At 39.6% G+C, this 18,389-nt stretch overlaps 3 protein-coding genes across 12 annotated transcripts in view; 1 reads left to right on the top strand and 2 right to left on the bottom strand.

Moving 5' to 3' along the window:
• The window catches only part of ttll5 (tubulin tyrosine ligase-like family, member 5), a 154,129-nt gene extending 147,558 nt beyond the window's left edge, over positions 1 to 6,571 (bottom strand). For all 5 annotated transcript variants that reach the window (XM_061895366.1, XM_061895367.1, XM_061895368.1 and 2 more), the window contains exons 1-3: positions 6,478 to 6,571; positions 6,089 to 6,202; positions 72 to 178 (exon numbers count right to left, since the gene is read on the bottom strand). In XM_061895366.1, the coding sequence (XP_061751350.1) occupies positions 72 to 178; positions 6,089 to 6,147 (166 nt within the window). In that variant the 5' untranslated portion in view covers positions 6,148 to 6,202; positions 6,478 to 6,571. The remainder of the gene's footprint in view (positions 1 to 71; positions 179 to 6,088; positions 6,203 to 6,477) is intronic.
• A 1,052-nt stretch (positions 6,572 to 7,623) lies between these two features.
• erg28 (ergosterol biosynthesis 28 homolog) lies at positions 7,624 to 13,592 on the top strand. 2 transcript variants are annotated; one of them, XM_061895363.1, is made up of 5 exons: positions 7,624 to 7,905; positions 8,020 to 8,167; positions 10,452 to 10,542; positions 10,629 to 10,747; positions 10,830 to 13,592. In XM_061895363.1, the coding sequence occupies exons 2-5, from the start codon at positions 8,035 to 8,037 to the stop codon at positions 10,916 to 10,918; spliced, it is 432 nt and encodes a 143-aa protein (XP_061751347.1). In that variant the 5' UTR covers positions 7,624 to 7,905; positions 8,020 to 8,034; the 3' UTR covers positions 10,919 to 13,592. The 2 variants fall into 2 exon arrangements, with proteins under 2 accessions (XP_061751347.1, XP_061751346.1); XM_061895362.1 differs by having other exon boundaries at positions 7,642 to 7,923.
• Positions 11,147 to 18,389, bottom strand: part of flvcr2a (FLVCR choline and putative heme transporter 2a) — a 48,686-nt gene continuing 41,443 nt past the window's right edge. For 4 of the 5 annotated variants that reach the window (XM_061895359.1, XM_061895354.1, XM_061895355.1 and 1 more), the window contains 3 exons: positions 17,000 to 17,061; positions 15,985 to 16,088; positions 11,147 to 14,341 (listed from right to left, as the gene is read on the bottom strand). In XM_061895359.1, the coding sequence (XP_061751343.1) occupies positions 16,014 to 16,088; positions 17,000 to 17,061 (137 nt within the window). In that variant the 3' untranslated portion in view covers positions 11,147 to 14,341; positions 15,985 to 16,013. The remainder of the gene's footprint in view (positions 14,342 to 15,984; positions 16,089 to 16,999; positions 17,062 to 18,389) is intronic. The other variant, XM_061895358.1, reaches the window with a different exon arrangement.

Here is an 18,389-nt window from a genome sequence, read left to right as displayed (position 1 = left end):
TGTCCTCCACAACCCCAACGACACAAATAGATTTCAGTCTTGAGGGAAACAGTCAAGGAATTCCAATGTACCTCCATCAACGCAGATAGTCCCATTCTTTGAAACAATGGCTTCAGGGGAAAACAAGAAGATTGGGATTGTCCTGCTGAAGCCACTCCAGGCAATGCAACAATGGCCTCTGGTGGGGAAAACAACATTCAGATAAGTCACAATGGTAGTCAGATTACCTTACAATTTTCATAGGCAGAAGCTGTACATGAACACAACTCACATACTGTACCTAAATATTTGAAAAGTAAAAGTGAGTTTTCTGAGTATCTCGAGGCTTAGGAACTGTGGTCCTATACTTCCTAACCCCCAGACCATAGACTGCCACGATGCACCACACTGTCTCCTCTTCCATCACCCACAGCACTGGCTGCCCCTGGCAATGTGTACTGACTCTCCTACCTCTCCACAATACTTACCTATGACTTCTAACCACCCCAGCTGCCATATTGTGAAGTTTGCAGACAAGACCACAGTAGTGGGACGCATCAAAGACAACGATAAGGCAGAGTACATAGTGGAGGTAGAACATCTGGTGGATTGGCGCAAAAGCAAGAAACTTTGCATCAGTGTGGAAAAGACCAAAGAGATGGTGGCGGACTTTAGGAAGATCAGATACCCCTTCCCTCCTTGCACAGTTGTGAAGGTAGTCTCCAGTTTCAGGTATCTTGGGGTTCATCTATCCAGGGACTGCACCAGGCGCAACAACACTTACTCAGGAAGCTGCGGTGTGCTGGACCAAGGAGCTCCATCCTTCGAAGCTTTTACAGATGTGTGGTGGAGAGCACCCTTGGCTCAAGCATAACGTTGTGTAGCACAGCAGCTGCACAGATGAAGTGAGGAAGACACTGCAGAGGGTGGTGGAAGCTGCTCAGAAGATTGTGAAGAGTCACCTTCCCACCACCACAGACATCTTCATCAGCATTATCAAGGATCATACCCACCCTGCACACCCTCTCTTTGACTCCCTCCCCTCGGGTAGGTGGCAGGTGGCTGCGAAACATCTGGAATAGGAAAACCAGACTGAGGAACAGCTTCCATCCTTAGCTCTGATGGTGTTCTGTAGCAATGGACACCAATTTATGCTCATCAAAGCTAAATGTTTGCACCATCTGATGTGTCTCGTGTGCTGGTACAACAATTAAGTTCCTAGAATCAGTCTCACAAGCTTTCAATGGGAGAGGTAATGAAGGAGGCACTATTTTTCTTAAACATAAAACCCAAAAGTCTGGAAGTGACATACTTTGACGCTTGCGTGGAGCTTTTTTCAGCATAAAAGGATAAATTAGGCTGACCTTAGTAGCATGCAGAATCCTGTTACTTAATAAAAGGGTAAATTCTGCAAAATTTTACACAACTGCACACTACAATATACATATCATGAAGACCATGGAGAGGTTGGTTCTGGAACAACTCTGCCCGATCAAGCCCCACCTGGACCCACTCCAGTTCGCCTACCAGCCCCGACTGGGAGTGGAGGACACAGTCATCTACCTGCTGAACCGAGCCCACACCCACACAGACAAGCCTGCGAGCAGTGTGAGGGTCATGTTTTTAACTTTTCCAGTGCGTTCGATACCATGCAGTCTGGGCTACTGGGTGTGAAGTTAGAGACGATGCAGGTGGAGGCCCCCTTGGTGTTCTGGTTTGTTGATTACCTGACTGACAGACCTCAGTACGTGCGACTGCACACTGTTATGTTAGATCCACTATGGACTGGACTCACACTATTATGTTACAGTTGTGATCAAAATTATTCAACCCCCACACAATTTTGTGGTTTTAGCAAGTTGGACATTTATTCCGTATTTTGTTTATAGTCATATCAAATAAAGATGCATTAAATAGACAAATGCAACTTGAATTACAACATTATATTTTGTAACATACCAAACAGTGTCATTTCTGTTAATATCTCAATGACAAAATTATTTAACCCCTTGAAGATCATAACTCTTAAGAACAGAATTTGAAAAAGGTATTTTCAATCAGGTGTTGAAAACACCTGTAGGTGTGATTCGAACCATAACGAGCAACAATTAAACTGATTGAAAAAGACTGTGACGCTCAACTTCTTGTAGATGGTCAATGGTGTATTTGCAACATCGTGAAGTCCAGGGAGTGGTCAAAGAAGTCAAGAGAGGAGGTAATTTCTCTTCATAAGAAAGCATATGGATATAAGAAAATAGCAAAGACATTACACATTCCAAGAGACACAGTTGGGAGCATAATTTGCAAGTTTAAAGCTAAAGGCACAGAGGAAACACTACCTGGGCGTTGTAGAAAGAGGATGCTGTGTGCAACTGCTGTCCGGTATTTGAAGCGTACAGTTGTGAAAAACCCCCGGGTAACTACAACAGGACATTGCAGAGGGGGGAACGCAGGTTTTGTCCTAGACTATAAGGCGAGATGAAGGCCTCCATGCAAGAACTCCCAGGCGCACCCTACTTGTGACTACCAGGCATAAGAAAAATAGACTCTAGTATGCCAAAAATCATCTGGACAAATCCCAAAGGTTTTGGGAAACTGTTCTATGGAGTGATGAGACAAAACTGGAACTCTCTGGGCCTATGAATCAACGTTATGTCTGGAGGAGAAAAAATTAACCTTACAAAGAGAAGAACACCCTACCTACTGTTAAGCATGGTGGGGGGTCAATCATGCTCGGGGGCTGTTTCTCTGCTTCAGGTACCCGGAATCTCCAGCGCGTTCAAGGCATTATGAAATCTATTTCCTACCAGGATATATATCAGCTGCAAATGTCATGAAGTCAGTGACGAAGCTGAGGCTTGGGAGACGTTGGACCTTCCAACAGTACAACGATCCCAAGCATACCTCCAAATCAACATCAGAGTGGATGCAGAAGAAGGGCTGGAAGACTCTGGAGTGGCCTTCACAGTTGCCAGACCTAAATCCTATAGAAAACCTGTGGGGGGACTTGAAGAAGGCAGTTGCAGCACGCAAGCCCAAGAATATGAATGAACTGGAGGCCTTTGCCCAAGAGGAATGGGCTAAAATACCTGTAGATCGTTGCAAGAAGCTTGTTCCCGGTTATGTATCAGGTTTGAAGGATGTAATTACTGCCAAAGGGTGTTCTACTAAGTACTAATGATGCATGTAACTAGGGGGTTGAATAATTTTGTCAATGAGATATTAAGAAAAATGTCCTTTTTTGGTATTTTGTAAAATACAGTGTTACAATTTAAGTTGCATTTGTCTATTTAACACATCTTTATTTGATATGACTATAAACAAAATACATAATAAATGTCCAATTTGCTAAAACACCAAAATTGTGTGGGGGTTGAATAATTTTGATCACAACTGTAGATCCACTATGGACTGGACTCTCACACTGTTATGGTAGATCCACTATGGACTGTACTCTCACACTATTATGCTAGATCAACTATAGACTGGACTCTCACACTATTATGTTAGATCCACTATGGACTGGACTCTCACACGTTTATGTTTGATCCACTGGACTGGACTCTGACAATATTATGTTAGATCCACTATGGACTGGACTCTCACACTATTATGTTAGATCCACTATGGGCTGGACTCTCACATTATTATGTTAGATCCACTATGGACTAGACTCTCACACTATTATGTTTGATCCACTATGGACTGGACTCTCTCACTATTATATTAGATGCCCTATGGACTGGACTCTCTCACTATTATGTTAGATCCCCTATGGACTGGACTCTCACACTATTATGTTAGATCCACTATGGACTGGACTCTCACACTTTTATGTTTGATCCACTGGACTGGACTCTCACACTTTTATGTTTGATCCACTGGACTGGACTCTCACACTATTATGTTAGATCCACTATGTACTGGACTCTCACAATATTATGCTAGTTCCACTTGACGTGCATTGCACCGGTCGCCCAGGGGGCCCCCACATTTGCGGTCCTCTATAAGGTTTCTCATTGTCCCATCGGTTTGAGTTTTTCCTTGTCCTGATGTGTGATCTGAGCCGAGGATGTCGTTGTGGCTTGTGCAGCCCTTTGAGACACTCGTGATTTAGGGCTATATAAGTAAACATTGATTGATTGACTGTGTGTCTGACAGGCTGGACAGCAACACCGGGGCCCCGCAGGGCACAGTCCTCTCCCACTTCCTCTTCACCATTTACACTATCAGTCAGAGTCCTGCCACCTTCCAAAATGTTCTGATGACTCCGCGATAGTGGGGTGTATTGAGGATGGTGATGATTAGGAATACAGGGCCCTGGTGGAGGACTTTGTCACATGGTGTGGAAAGAACCACCTCCATCCCAATGTGGCAAAGACCAAGGAGCTGGTTGTGGACCTGGGAAGGAGGAGGAGTAGTACGGCGACCCATGTTTCCATCAGGGGGGTCGATGTGGACATGGTTGAGGATTATAAATAACTCGGAGTACACATCAACAACAAGCTGAATGGGTCAAAACACGCTGAATCACTCTACAAGAAGGGACAGAGCTGTCTCTACTTCCTCAGGAGGCTAGAATCCTTCAACGTCTGTACAAAAATGATGAAGATGTTCTATAAGTCGGTGGTGACGGGCGCCTTCTTGTACGCCGTGGCCTGCTGGGGCAGCAGACTGAGAGCGAGGGACGCAAACAGGCTGGACAAGCTGGTAGAGAAGGCCAGTAACGTGGTGGGAGTGGAGCTAGACTCTCTGGCAGTGGTGACAGAGAGGAAGGAGAAGTCTAGCAAAGCTCCTAGCCATTATGGACAACACCTCCCACCCACTGCACTCGGACCTTGCGGAGAGAATGAGCACGTTCAGTGGAAGGCTCAGTCTCCCAACACAGGAGGTCCTTCATACTGACAGCCATCAGACTGTATAATGCATATGTTCCTTCTTGACTGCACTTAAATGTAGAATATATGTAGAATAGATTTATATTATTCACATGTGAATAATGCTGTATAGTATTTATTGTCTATTGTGAGCGAACTGTGTTGCTGAATTTCCCCCAGGGATCAATAAAGTACTTTCTATTATATTCTATACAATTACAATAGTAAACATTCTTAAACTAAAAACTATCTTTCTTACACATCTGCATCTTGGCCCAAGTTATCATTGAGTAAATCTAGGTCTGACCCCTTCACACTGCCTTGGGGTCCAGCCAGTGTCCGCTGATTGAGAGGCTTTTAGACAACGCGTTAAAATCCAGCCCATTGTCCAGTGCAAACTCCCAAGGTGTTGTTGTAAGCATTTCACCAATCTCACGCACTTTGCAAATTATACGTCATTTCCATTGTGCGCAAGCAATTTGCATATCACAAGATGAGATTTTGTTTGAAAATGGCGCGACCGTGCAAATGGATGGTTTGAGGACGGCTGAAGAAGAATTTGCGGAATTCTACACAGAAAGCTACATCGAACAGAAGAAGAACAGCAAAACAGTCTCCCAACACTGCGTAGATGGCATCAAGGGTTAGGGTTAGGGTTAGTGTTAGTAGCCAGAACTTCCAACACAATCAATATATAGCTGGAAGCAATTTCCAAAATTGCCAAAAGGATTATGCATCATACAAATTGTGCATTATACAAATTGCGCCCATTTATTTGCAAAATGTGCACCACACATTATTCAAATATATAGCTGGAAGCAATTTGCAAAAAGATTAATGTGGTTGCGCATTTTTCAAATTGCTCACATTGCTATTGAGTGACGTTTATTTACACATGCACTATCACACAGCCACACTAGCAGGCATCCATAACATGTAGGCTACATACTACATTGCAGTAAGAGCTATAGTTCAACTACTCTTACTGACAATAATACGAACTCAATACACAGCATACAACAATGATAGTATTTTGCACAATACAATGTGTGACTGATGTTGCTTGCCCATAGACGTGTGTGTGTGTGTGTGTGTGTGTGTGTGTGTGTGTGTGTGTGTGTGTGTGTGTGTGTGTGTGTGTGTGTGTGTGTGTGTGTGTGTGTGTGTGTGTGTGTGTGTGTGTGTGTGATTAAAGTCATATGGACCATATGCTCATATGGCTGCAAACTCACTCTTGCTCGTCCTCTGCTGAGGACTCCGAGTCCTCCTCAACCCGAGCTACAGCTGGCATCTCCACAGACACAGCTAAAACCCTCCTGGGATCAAGTGTCTACCATTGCTCCCTCCTGAGGCACAAAACACAAACCACAACATGTTTCAGAATCAAAACTATTACACAACAACAAACACGACTGATATATGGATAATATATCAAATTAGTAGAAAACCAAACATGTCAATAAGCGTTACATTCAGAGTCGAAAAAATGTTAACGCATAAAAATTGAAACGCAACAGAAAAAGACCGTTATTTAACTATTGACATAAGCAGAAAAACTGCTTAAGGAAGATAATAAAGACATGGATTCGAGGTGATAATTGTACAAAAAATGTATATTTGCCTTTCAGTGAGCCTGCTAAAAGATCGCAGCTAATCTTCCTGGTTACTACAACAACCGAGTAGCAACGCAGCACAACGCATGCGCAGTTATGTATTTCCTGTGGGATTTGTTTACTTCCGGCGCTTGGTATAAATATGTGGTTCTTTGACCTGGATTCGAACGAACCCGAGAGGTTTGGTGAGTCAACCTCAGGGGTTCGGCAGAGCCTTCGCCGCAGGGGCCAAGGCACACCAGACTCATGAATTGATTAACGTGGACCCCGACTTTATTAAACAAGTTGGAAAAACGTATTCGGTTGTTACCATTTAGTGGTCAATTGTACGGAATATGTACTCTACTGTGCAATCTACTAATACAAGTTTCATTCAATCAATTAATCAATAGTATGAATAAAAACTCCTCCCTATCGTCGTATCTGTACTGTAAAGTTAAAATTTGAATGCCAATAAAAAATAAGTGTTAAGTATTATGGATACCCCCAAACAATGGATGGAGTACTCCATCTGATTTGCAAGTGTGTAGTTTGTTGTGAGTTCATGCAGCGTGTTGGTTTTGTTCTTTGAACAAGGTGAAGTTCATGCACGGTTCATTTTCTGCACTGGTAAAAAAACAACAACAACAAAAAAAAACACAAATTGTCTTGAATTTGAAAAAAAAAATAAAACATTTTCTTTTTTTTACTAAAGAAGGGTTCGGTGAATGTGCATATGAAACTGGTGGGGTTCGGTACCTCCAACAAGGTTAAGAACCACCGGTCTGGATGTATGTATATTTTCGAAATCAACGTCAAGTAATTATTAGTACATTTGAAAACAAACATTTTGAATGTTAGAAGAAAATAGTGGGAAAGCATATTAATTTTCTACAAGGGATAACACCGTACTTTATAGTGCAATTGTGCTCATTGACAGTAGAGGAAATATAAAAATAACATTTCAAAGGTTAATATTGCTCTTAAAAAAATGATTGTAGACTAAAAACTACCAAATTTCGTGGGGATATAATTTTTGACAGAGGTCGATTTCACGAAAACACGTATCACGACCAAGCATTGTCTTGTCTCACTTGTTTACTCTTTGTACAAACACAGCCAATTACAGCTTAGCTTTCAAGATTGTTTAAAGATGATTGGTTAAAAATAAAAGTGGGCCAACCCAAAAAGGACAAGCGGACCAATCGAAGTCATGGTACGACTGGATAGAACCATTCTCTCGAGTTTGTCATTGGACAGACACATTCTATTGAAAGACGATAAAATCATATTTACTGAGTATCTTCATTGTTTTTTACATGTTTTTTTAACATTATCAGAAGATTGGAAAATTAAAACCAATATTAATGCCATTTGGACGCCACATTTTAAGTAACATTAGCCTTCTTTGCCGGGTGCATCACTTCACTTGCTAGCTTCGGTGACCCTCGGTTCAGGTAACTCGAACTTGACAGGTAAAACTCACACCTGCCGCTGCCAGCCTCTGTGTAAAATAATCAAATATATGTATGTTTATGTATGCTTTTGTGGAATGAAACCACTCCAAAAAGGGAGCACTGGAAGAGATGAGTCGCTTCCTAAACGTCCTGCGGAGCTGGCTGCTGATGGTGTCTGTCATCGCCATGGGAAACACTGTGCAGAGCTTCAGAGATCACAGCTTCCTGTCAAAAAAGCTCTACACCGGCGCGCCCGAATTTGGTAAGATAGATGCATCATTAGTCATGCTTATTGTCGGTAATATAGATACTTCATAGATACTTTACTTTGCAAGAAATTACTTTGCTGCATCAGCCACATTTACAGACATCGAAACACACACTCGGGGCCTTGGTCAGTTCTGACTTGCCACTCATTTTAAAGTTGCCTGCCACGTCATTGAGTTATCCAAATACTTTAAAAATGGGACTCATTACCTCCCTGCTTGGTAATCACCATCTAGGGTTGGAATTGGGGGTTAAATCACCAAATTGATACCCGGGCGTGGTCACCACTGCTGCTCACTGCTACCCTCACATCCCCAGGGGGTGAACAAGGGGGATGTGTCAAATGCAGAGGTTAATTTCACTAGAGGGCTTCACGGTGGCAGAGGGGTTAGTGCGTCTGCCTCACAATACGAAAGTCCTGAGTAGTCCAGGGTTCAATCCCGGGCTCGGGATCTTTCTGTGTGGAGTTTGCATGTTCTCCCCGTGAATGCGTGGGTTCCCTCCGGGTACCCCAGCTTCCTCCCACCTCCAAAGACATGCACCTGGGGATAGGTTGATTGGCAACACTAAATTGGCCCTAGTGTGTGAATGTGAGTGTGATTGTTGTCTGTCTATCTGTTTTGGCCCTGCGATGAAGGGGCGACTTGTCCAGGGTGTAAGCGCCTTCAGGCCCGATTGTAGCTGAGATAGGCATCAACGACCCCAAAGGGAATAAGCAGTAGAAAATGGATTGATGGATGGAATTTCACCACACCTGTGTTTGTGTGTGTGTGCCAATCATTTTGTACTTTAACTTTTTAACTTTAATTTAAATTGGCCTGCAAAAGGCTGGAAATAATGAAGCCCTTTCTGGCTAAATGTATTTGTTCTTTCAATTTTGGCAGAAAAATTCACTGCATGTGTCCTACACTTTACCATTACTTGACCATGCAACACAATATTTAAAGCTTGGGTTAAAAAATTTAATTCCAGCAGCAGTGTACAGAATTGAGATCAAATTTAAAAAGTAAAAACTAAATAATGGGGGTATAAATTGAAATAAAATAGAAACTATTACAATAAGAATACAAATAAAAAGCAACACTAAGAATCAATGACAATGCTCTAAAAAAGTATTGCACTGTTATTGCACTTTTTTTTCTTACAGTTTATCCCAGTATTGTTGTTTTGCATCCACTGTCATTCTAGTATCCCCTTGCCACCCATAGAGGAGTTGTACAGTCTGATAGCGTGTGGAACAAAGGATTTTTTTAGTCTTAGTACTGCAGTTAAGATGAAGAAGCAAGTCATCCATCAATCTGTTTAAAATATCAAAAACGTGTAACGTGGATTATATTTATATATACGGTTGGCACGGAAATAATTCCGACCTTTATATCTCCGTTTCATTGCAACGGTTTGCTAAAATCAAAAAAGGTCATTTTCTTTCTCATTAATGTACACTCAGCACCTCATCTTGACAGAAAACCACAGAAATGTAGACATTTTTGCAAATGTATTAAAAAAAAACAACTCCAGAATCACATGCAAGTATTCAGACCTTTTGCTCAATACTTTGTTTGATGCACATTCAACAGCAATTACAGCCTCAAGTTGTGTTAAATATGATGCCACAAGCTTGCCACACCTATCTTTGGCCAGTATGAAATTTCTCTTTGCAGCACCTCTCAAGCTCCATCACATTTGATGGGAAACGTTGGCTTTATTTTTTTTCTGTCAATGTGTCCGTTACTGAGAAATAAAATTAACTTTTTTTTTATCTTAGCAAATGGCTGCAAAGAAAACCAGGAGTGAACATTTTAAAGGGGTCTGAATACTTTCCATACACACTGTAATAACTGTTACAAGCAGCCCTCTGAGGGCAGTCATAATTGCGATGTGGCCCTTAATAAAAGTTGGACAAGAGTTTGACACTACTACACAAACAAGAATAACATATTTGGTATAAATCTAAAATGAACTAAATAGTAAATGATGTAAAATATATATGAATATAAATAAACAGATCCCCCTAAGTATTATTACTGTATGTCAGTATTATACAATCAGAGCATAAAAGTAAATGTGCCAGGTTTAGATGTGGAATTTTGAAAGAGAGAAAGATATGATTATTAAGTTATTCACTTAACTAAATTTAAACCATTTCCAAGTAACAACTTCATTTTGAACTTCACAAGTTTTGGATTTATACTGTCATTTATTGTGTCATTTACAATTGTAATGTTTCGTAGTAGGTTTACTAACAATGTTTATCTCCACCTCTGTACCATTTTCCTTAGTCAATGGTCTTCAGGCCCGGACGTTTGGCATTTGGACATTGCTGTCATCTATCATTCGCTGTGCCTGTGCCATAGATATCCAGAACAGAACGTAAGCTGTTCCATTTGCATATTGTTTTGCTGTGACTTGTATTTGTGGTCAAGCTTACAGTAAATGCGTCACATTGGCTTCTGCAGGCTGTATCACGTCACCTTGTGGACATTTGTATTGGCCTTGGGTCATTTTCTGTCCGAGACGTTTATCTACAAAACTGCACCTCTCACTATCGGGGTTATGGCACCTCTTATTGTGGCCAGTAAGTATTATTTCTAATTTCAATTTCATAAAACCTTTTTGTCCTTGCATGGAATTAATGCAAGCAACACTTGTTTTTCCAGGTTTCTCAGTCATAGCCATGCTGATTGGATTCCAGTGTTTTTCAGAAAATCCAGAGGAACTTGGAGCACGACAAAAGAAACGTAACTGAATTTTCTCATGCCCAAGAGTCCACCAGACGTGTTTGGATGGATCGTGGTTTGCTGTTTCCCAGACGTCAATTGATTATTTCCTACAGGGACTCAAGCTTTCTCAGAACTGTATACATGAATTCTAAAGTATTTTTTAAAAGGTGTATTCATTCAAAGAATGGAAAAGAAACTACACTCTTTCGTGTTTACTTAGAGTGTCATGAAAATCATTCCACTCCAGTCAAAAGTCAGATAATTACTAGACGAATACTTTATTGAATGTGTTTGAATGACAAACTCTGTCAAAGCTACTCTACAGCTTTGTCCTTAAATTCCACAATATGATAAATTAGCACCATTAACAATTACATAATCTTTGGGGGGAAAATAAATCACAAGACAACAAGCCACAACATATTAAATAAAACGAGTTTAAAACAAACTATGCACACAAGTAATTTACTTGAGTAACGGGTGTAATAGACTTAGACTTAGACAAACTTTAATGATCCACAAGGGAAATTGTTCAGAGTAATTGTAATAGTAAAGCACAATTTACTAAATAAAATATATTGATATTCTTGTGCAAAATGACCAATGTGCCTCTTCGTCTTGCATAGTGAAGCAGAAATCTATCAAGTTTCTTCTTCTGTCTTCAAGGTCCTGAAGAGGTCACTTGTAGTAAAGCAAGGACAGAACTACTACTAAGTGTACACAAGATGCACAGCATCAGATATTGCAATTGGTAGAATTTAAAGGTAATACGTCCGCGTGATCCACTATGGCAGGCAGAAAGTGTCCAGTTGCATGACAGTAAAACACAGTTGTCCTTGTTAAATGTTCTAAAAACAGTACTTGAAAAAAAAGCTTCAAGAAAGAAAAGCTAGAACCAAATTAAAAGGTCCATATTCTATGTTTTTCTAACATTTCTAAATTACCCTAAGAAGGTGTACAGTGGTACCTAATTAAGAGTGCCCTAACTTAAGGGTGTTTTGAGATAAGACCTGTCTTTCAGCTAATTTTTATACCTAAAGTTGCAGGGGAAAAAAATGTTAAAAGCCTGCCTGCTCTCTGCAAATGTTACAGTCAACCTTTTAAGACCACAACATCCGGCCTTTTTTCGCTAGCATTAGCTTACAGCAAGATATTGACATAACTGTTTTCTAACCATGGGAATGAAGAATGAATGTGAAGGACAGTGCTAAAACCGAAAGAAGTTGAGGTTCATTGAATTAAATTTCAGCAGATAACTACTAGTGTGCACCATAGTAAAGCAGAATGAGTTAACAAAGCAACCCAAGATTGTTAAAATAATATATGAACGGCAGAAATGTATCCATAAAAAATATAGAAAAGCTGCTGACGGTGTTTGATGAGAAGCAGCTCAAAATGAGATACTGTAGAAGTCCACTCTCCAAGATAAATACTGTATTATTCCATTACTTGCTACAACTACTGTAGTTTGTTTTTCATTGAATATTTTTATGTTAAAGATAGTTTGTATTTTAAAGGACATTTTAGATGTTAAAATTCTGCTGTTTTTGCAAGCATCAATTATATTGATTTTAATATATAGAAGACAATTTGAGACACTAGTGTGTCAGGAGCTCATCATAGAACCAATTAATCTCATAAATTAAGGTCTCACTGTATTTGAAAAGTAGCTTTAATTATAATGTGCTGTGTTTGTCCAGTGCAAGTGGGAGAATATTTGGCCACTCAACAATTCAATTTAATTCTGATTCTTGGGATGACGATTCTATTCCGTATCAATTCAACACGATTTTTGTAATATATTATTTGGTGTATAAATCAATAAATCATAACAAAAACTTTTCAAAACAGGTTACAAAAGCTCCTTTTGGCTGCTTGCGTACAATTTAGTTTTGGCCTTAAAATGTGTTTTTAAAAATGTATTTTTAACATTTTATTTACAAATATCACAGAACGTTAATCTAATAAAACAAAATAGATCAGCCAACTCCAACCCAATCCCAGTATTACTTAACACTAAAAAAGTAAACCAATTAATATTAATAATATCAATAGTTGTTTAATGTTTTTAATCCAAAAATGGATTCTTAAAGAGAAATGTGCAAAAAAAAAATAAAAGTACAAAAAAAGGTTTTCATTGATTCTTTAAAAAATTATGAATCAATTCAGAGTCAAAATGAACAAAAATCGCAATTTGGATGTAAATCGATTTTTTTTAGCCTTCCTGTTATATACAGTAGCATGATGATCACAGTGTCTGCCTCATGAAGAGCAAGTGTGCACGTTATCTACTTTTTACATAGACACTGTAACCCTGCACTTATCGGCCGTAAAAAAGGCCAAAAATCAAATACGATATCAAACATTAAGGAGTTGGACAGGAGGAAAAAAATGTTAAAACTAGCATAGCTATGTCAGCTATATTACTAACATTACACTCACTTTACCAGCAACATCAAACTAAATTGGCCTGTTTGTTAAATAAAAACAAAATAAATGTACAACCCCTAACTCTGTAGCTGATTGAGAGTTTGATGGCAGAGCTCCAGGTTTTATTTTAAGCTGTGAAGTGAGGCCTACTTTGTTTTTCTGACAACGCTGTCCTCTTAAAAGTGATGGCTGTATAAATGGGACCAGCTCATCACGTTTGGTGCGGGTCATGTCAATCAGGAAGGTTTTTCCTAAATGATGTCATGAAAAGTGAGCGTTTGAAAGACTCTTTTGTCAAAAGTTGAACAAACACATTTGGTGCTCATGAACAAGCAATTTTCATTGTCAATTTTCTACACTGCTTGTCCTCATTAGGGTCACGAGTGCGCTGGAGCCTATCCCAGCTGAAATTGGGTGAGAGGCTGGCTACAACCTGAACTGGTTCCCCGTCAATCACAGAAAACGTATAGACACCTATGGACAATTTAGAGACTTAATCTCACATGGGATGTACAGTAGGAGGGAAAATTCCATTGAACCTGCAAACTCCACACAAAGATGCCCCATCGGAGATTTGATCCCCCTCAATGTCCTGACAGTGTGGCCGAAATGCTCGCCGCTAGTGCAACATGCAGCAAATGAGTTTGCCTATTGGGGGGAACTTTACAACATTGCTCATTAGTAGTGACATAACACAACATTGACACTAATTCAAAAGGTTTAAAACAAACAAAACACACCTTGAAATGGAATATACATACAAAGGAATGTGAAGATATTTGAGGTTGAAGTGCATTTTACATGTTTTAGGATAAGTGTATGAAAGAGTGTTATGTTCATGTCCTCATGGCACATGGTGTTGCACAGTGCAACAAATATCCAACACGTTCGTCTGTTGGTACAGCGACCAATCAGCCTTGACAAGACATGGCGACTACTTCTTGTATTCCCATTTAAAACTTTTCTTCTTTCAAGACTACAGGGGGAGCGATGCTTTCATCTAGAACGGCAGCCATTTTCTGGAAAGAACAGAAAGGTATTAGGATCCGGTTCATTGTATTTCAATGGTGTGATCTATGCTAGCGTAACGATTGTATGTAATTAATGTGTAGCTGTTTTATTTTGAATGTTGTGTTATTTCTTAAATGTATTTCTTTTGCCTTAAAGTTGTACATGTATAAAACAATTTTGACATTGAATAGCGACTAGCGCAGCAGCTCATAGGGATCTCAAACAAAACTATCAACATCACAATCTGAAGAGGAACCAATCAGAGCTTTTACAGAAATGCAATAAATACATTTATATTGTTATAACTTCTACTCTTAAAATAAGGTGCCGTATTATTGCTACTTGCAGGTTGTATGCTGACCCCCTATTGCAGGGGTAGGGAACCTATTGCTCTCCAGCCAGATGTGGCTCTTTTGATGACTGCATCTGGCTCTCAGATAAATCTTAGCTGATGTTGCTTAACACGATAAGTAATTAATAATTCCGCTGGTAATCACAGTGTTAAAAATAACGTTCAAAATATAAAACATTCTCATGCATTTTAATCCATCCATCCCTTTCTATCGCACCTGTTGAAGAAGTCGCATTAATGATCAAAAGTATTTTATTTATTATTGGTCACCTTCAGAATAACAATGTTATTAAAAAGAGTAACAGATGCATGCATTTAGTTGTTGTAATCAGGGAAAGTCCAAATAAAAGAAGAGGCGTAGAATTCTCTTGTCAGAGCGTGGGACGATACTGTACAAGAGAACCGGTCTACGCGTTTCTCCTCATTGAGCTAAATTGAAACCTGTCTCTGTTTAATTCCTTCCTTCTTGTCTGTTTAATAGATGTCATCAGTGTTTAAACCTGACAGTTGTATTCAGTGTTAAAAATATTATACGGCTCTCACGGAAATACATTTTAAAATATTTGGCTTTCATGACGCTCTCAGACAAAAAGGTTCCCGACCCCTGCCCTATTGGTTTGAAGTATAAAGTCTGGCTTGTTCATTAGGCATCAGTGAGACCAAAATGACACTATCATGCAACAGTATAATTGAAGTTCATTTCAGATTAAGAAACCATTTTTAAAAAGCTCAGGAAACTTATGTGTCTTACAAAGTCACATGTGGATCTAGTGTTTATGAATTTAACTGTAAGCTATAATAATCACCATCAACCTTATTAAGGAATACATTATATATTTCACAATGTCGAAAATCCTGACCGCAAGGAGTACCCAAGACTCAAAGTATGCGGACATAATTTCCGCACGGCCGCTACAATAAAATGCACATGAGGGTGATGGTGTGTGGGTGTTGTGAAATTATAATTTTTCAATTTTTAATAATGCACACATCTTAAAAGTGCAATTTCATTGTTGATGTGCATTTATTAGAAAATAAAATGAAGGTTAGGGCATACAGAAAAAGTGTTGTTAATTTCACTTATTTCCCTAAAATACACATCAGGCTACAAAGTATTTTTTGTCTGAATATTCAATTGGACAAACTACAATTTACCAATAATTACTCAAATAATTGATAGCTGCAGCCCTAAATGTAACATTTAAATGTGATTAGGTAATTCAGCTGGCATATAGTTTTGCATTTGATGTTAAGGTTAACAAGTGTATTTGTTTATGAAAAATGTGTGTGTGTCCCTACCTTGTTTGGTGTGTTTTGTTAGGTTTATGTCAAGACTGCCTCTGCCAGGGGCTGCTGCAAGATGTGCCCTCAAACTCTTGCACTGACGTCTCTGAGCCTGCAGGCTGCAATAATAGCTTGGGTGTCATGTCCCTGAGAGGGCCTAATGGAACTTTTCATGCAACAGCAATGATTTAAGCCCAGAAATCCCTGCACACCCAAATAATAGTTCACTGCCTGTCCACTAGAAAAGTATTGTATTTAAATATGGACATATTTGTAATTATCAATTCACTGTTTAACTTACGGAAACAGTTTAGTGACACTCTGTGTGTGCAGGGTTGCTGGTGTTTTACATTTTTGCTCCAAATAAGAGGTGATAGGGAAGTTAAGAGTGTTTTAAAATAGTCAGCATTCAAGACTAATGTGTTGCCTTATTGAAAAAGGTGTTTGATGAGCAGAAGCAGAGGAGTTGTTATCCACCTCATCAAAGCAAGCACGCCTCACATGCTGAGGCCACGGGTACCCGCCAGTCCATTGTGTTGCTGCATAAAAACTGTGATCTTACCAGCATTGGACCACATTCTTTGTGGAAAATTTTAAGCTTGCCTTCAGAACAGTTTGCAAAGTTATTAGAGGAAGCAGAGTGAATACTTGTTTCAAAAATGTTGACAGAGCAGCGTGTTTATTCATTAATGTGCATGCCTGCAGCAGTGCAATGCGATGTGAGGCCCATAGCCAAAAACAACCAATGCCGCTTGTTTAATGTTCTTTCAGCACAAAGATGGCACTAAAAAAAATCCCCCTAAAGCAGGGTTTTCCACACTTAGAATCAGGACCCAAAATGGGTGGTGGGTTATTTTTGTAGAAGAGATTTCTTTTCTTCATTTTTTTTTTGCACACAGTATTCATGTCGGTGGATGTAGTTTTAGTTGCAATATGGAGGAATCACAAGGGCAATTTTGGTCTGGACAATAAAAAGTTTGGTATACACTGCTCTTGGGGGATGTGAAGATGCCATCTGTGATGTACTTACACTGATTTGTCCATCCGCCTGAAGGTTGGCCTTCTGCCTCCGGAGGTCAGACTTGATAAAGCCTTTGATAAACACAAAAGAGAAAGTTACTACATCCAACCATGTTGGAGTTGTACTAATTATTTTTTGACGTCTTAAAGAAGACCTATGATGATTAACATCTTTTCTGACTCATAGATGTTACAATGTTGGATACTCTTGTTAAACAATGCCAAAGCATCAAATCATAAGGCTCAGGCATTTGGGCTTGACTTTGCTCGCTGTTTTAAATGCCTCTGCCCGCGATGTTTTGCAGTCTGGCTACTTTGTGACATCACAGTGAGGTAGATGTACATATTTGGACATTAGGTCAAGATCTCAGCCAGCGGGGGAAAAGCTCTGTATGAAACCAGCTGAGTTTGAGGAAACACAGGAAAAGGGAGGATAAAGAAGTGTTTTTGTCTAATCTTGGCATGTGCATCATATTGCTGACATGCAAGAAAATTAATACTGCTAAAAGTAACTTTTTTTATACAGCTTTGTATTGATTTGAGAGTGTGTACTTAATGTTGTGACTGAGTGAGTCTTCATACTGTTTTTGAAGTTGATTTTTTAACGTTGTCCGGAAAAATAAATTGTGATATTATAGGATATATGACTGGAGCAAATTTACGCACAATTTATACAAAAATATATCCAATACATTTTGTCTAGATCACATTTAATTGTTTTAAATTTAGATGAGGCATCATAGATCTTCTTTACAATTAATCTTAGTCCTAATGCAATGGACGTTTTCTCAATGTGTGACAATCATTGGCACTTTAACTTTAATTACCGTACATGAAAAATCAAATGAGAAAAGATTCCGTTTTTCGATACTACCACTAGATGGCAGCCTAAAGCTACTTAAAATACAGTATAAACGTCGCTGATGCCCAGGGAAAAATTCTCTAGGAGGCACCACTAAGATATCCATCCATCCATTTTTCTACCGCTTGTCCCTCTCTGGGTAAGTGGAAATCAATTATTTCAATGTATTCTTAGTCCTTATAGTATTTGCGCATCAGGGTCCCTCTATGGGGAGATACCAGCAATTGACTTTATCGCTAGGACTCATCCCTCAGGTTAATTAGGTTTTGCTTGTATCTGCTTTTAGTGAAAGCAGCACGGTGGTAGAGGGGTTAGTACGTCTGCCTCACAATACGAAGGTCCTAAATAGTCCTGGGTTCAATCCCGGGCTCAGGATCTTTCTGTGTGAAGTTTGCATGTCCTCCCCGTGACTGCGTGAGTTCCCTCCGGGTACTCCGGCTTCCTCCCACTTCCAAAGACATGCACCTGGGGATAGGTTGATTGGCAACCCTAAATTGGCCCTAGTGTGTGAATGTGAGTGTGAATGGTGTCTACCCTG

The sequence above is a fragment of the Nerophis ophidion genome, linkage group LG03, assembly GCF_033978795.1.
Source record: "Nerophis ophidion isolate RoL-2023_Sa linkage group LG03, RoL_Noph_v1.0, whole genome shotgun sequence".
Classification (NCBI taxonomy): domain Eukaryota; kingdom Metazoa; phylum Chordata; class Actinopteri; order Syngnathiformes; family Syngnathidae; genus Nerophis; species Nerophis ophidion.
The sequence above is the reverse complement of the archived record's forward strand: the minus strand, read 5'-3'. Positions and strand labels throughout refer to the sequence as shown.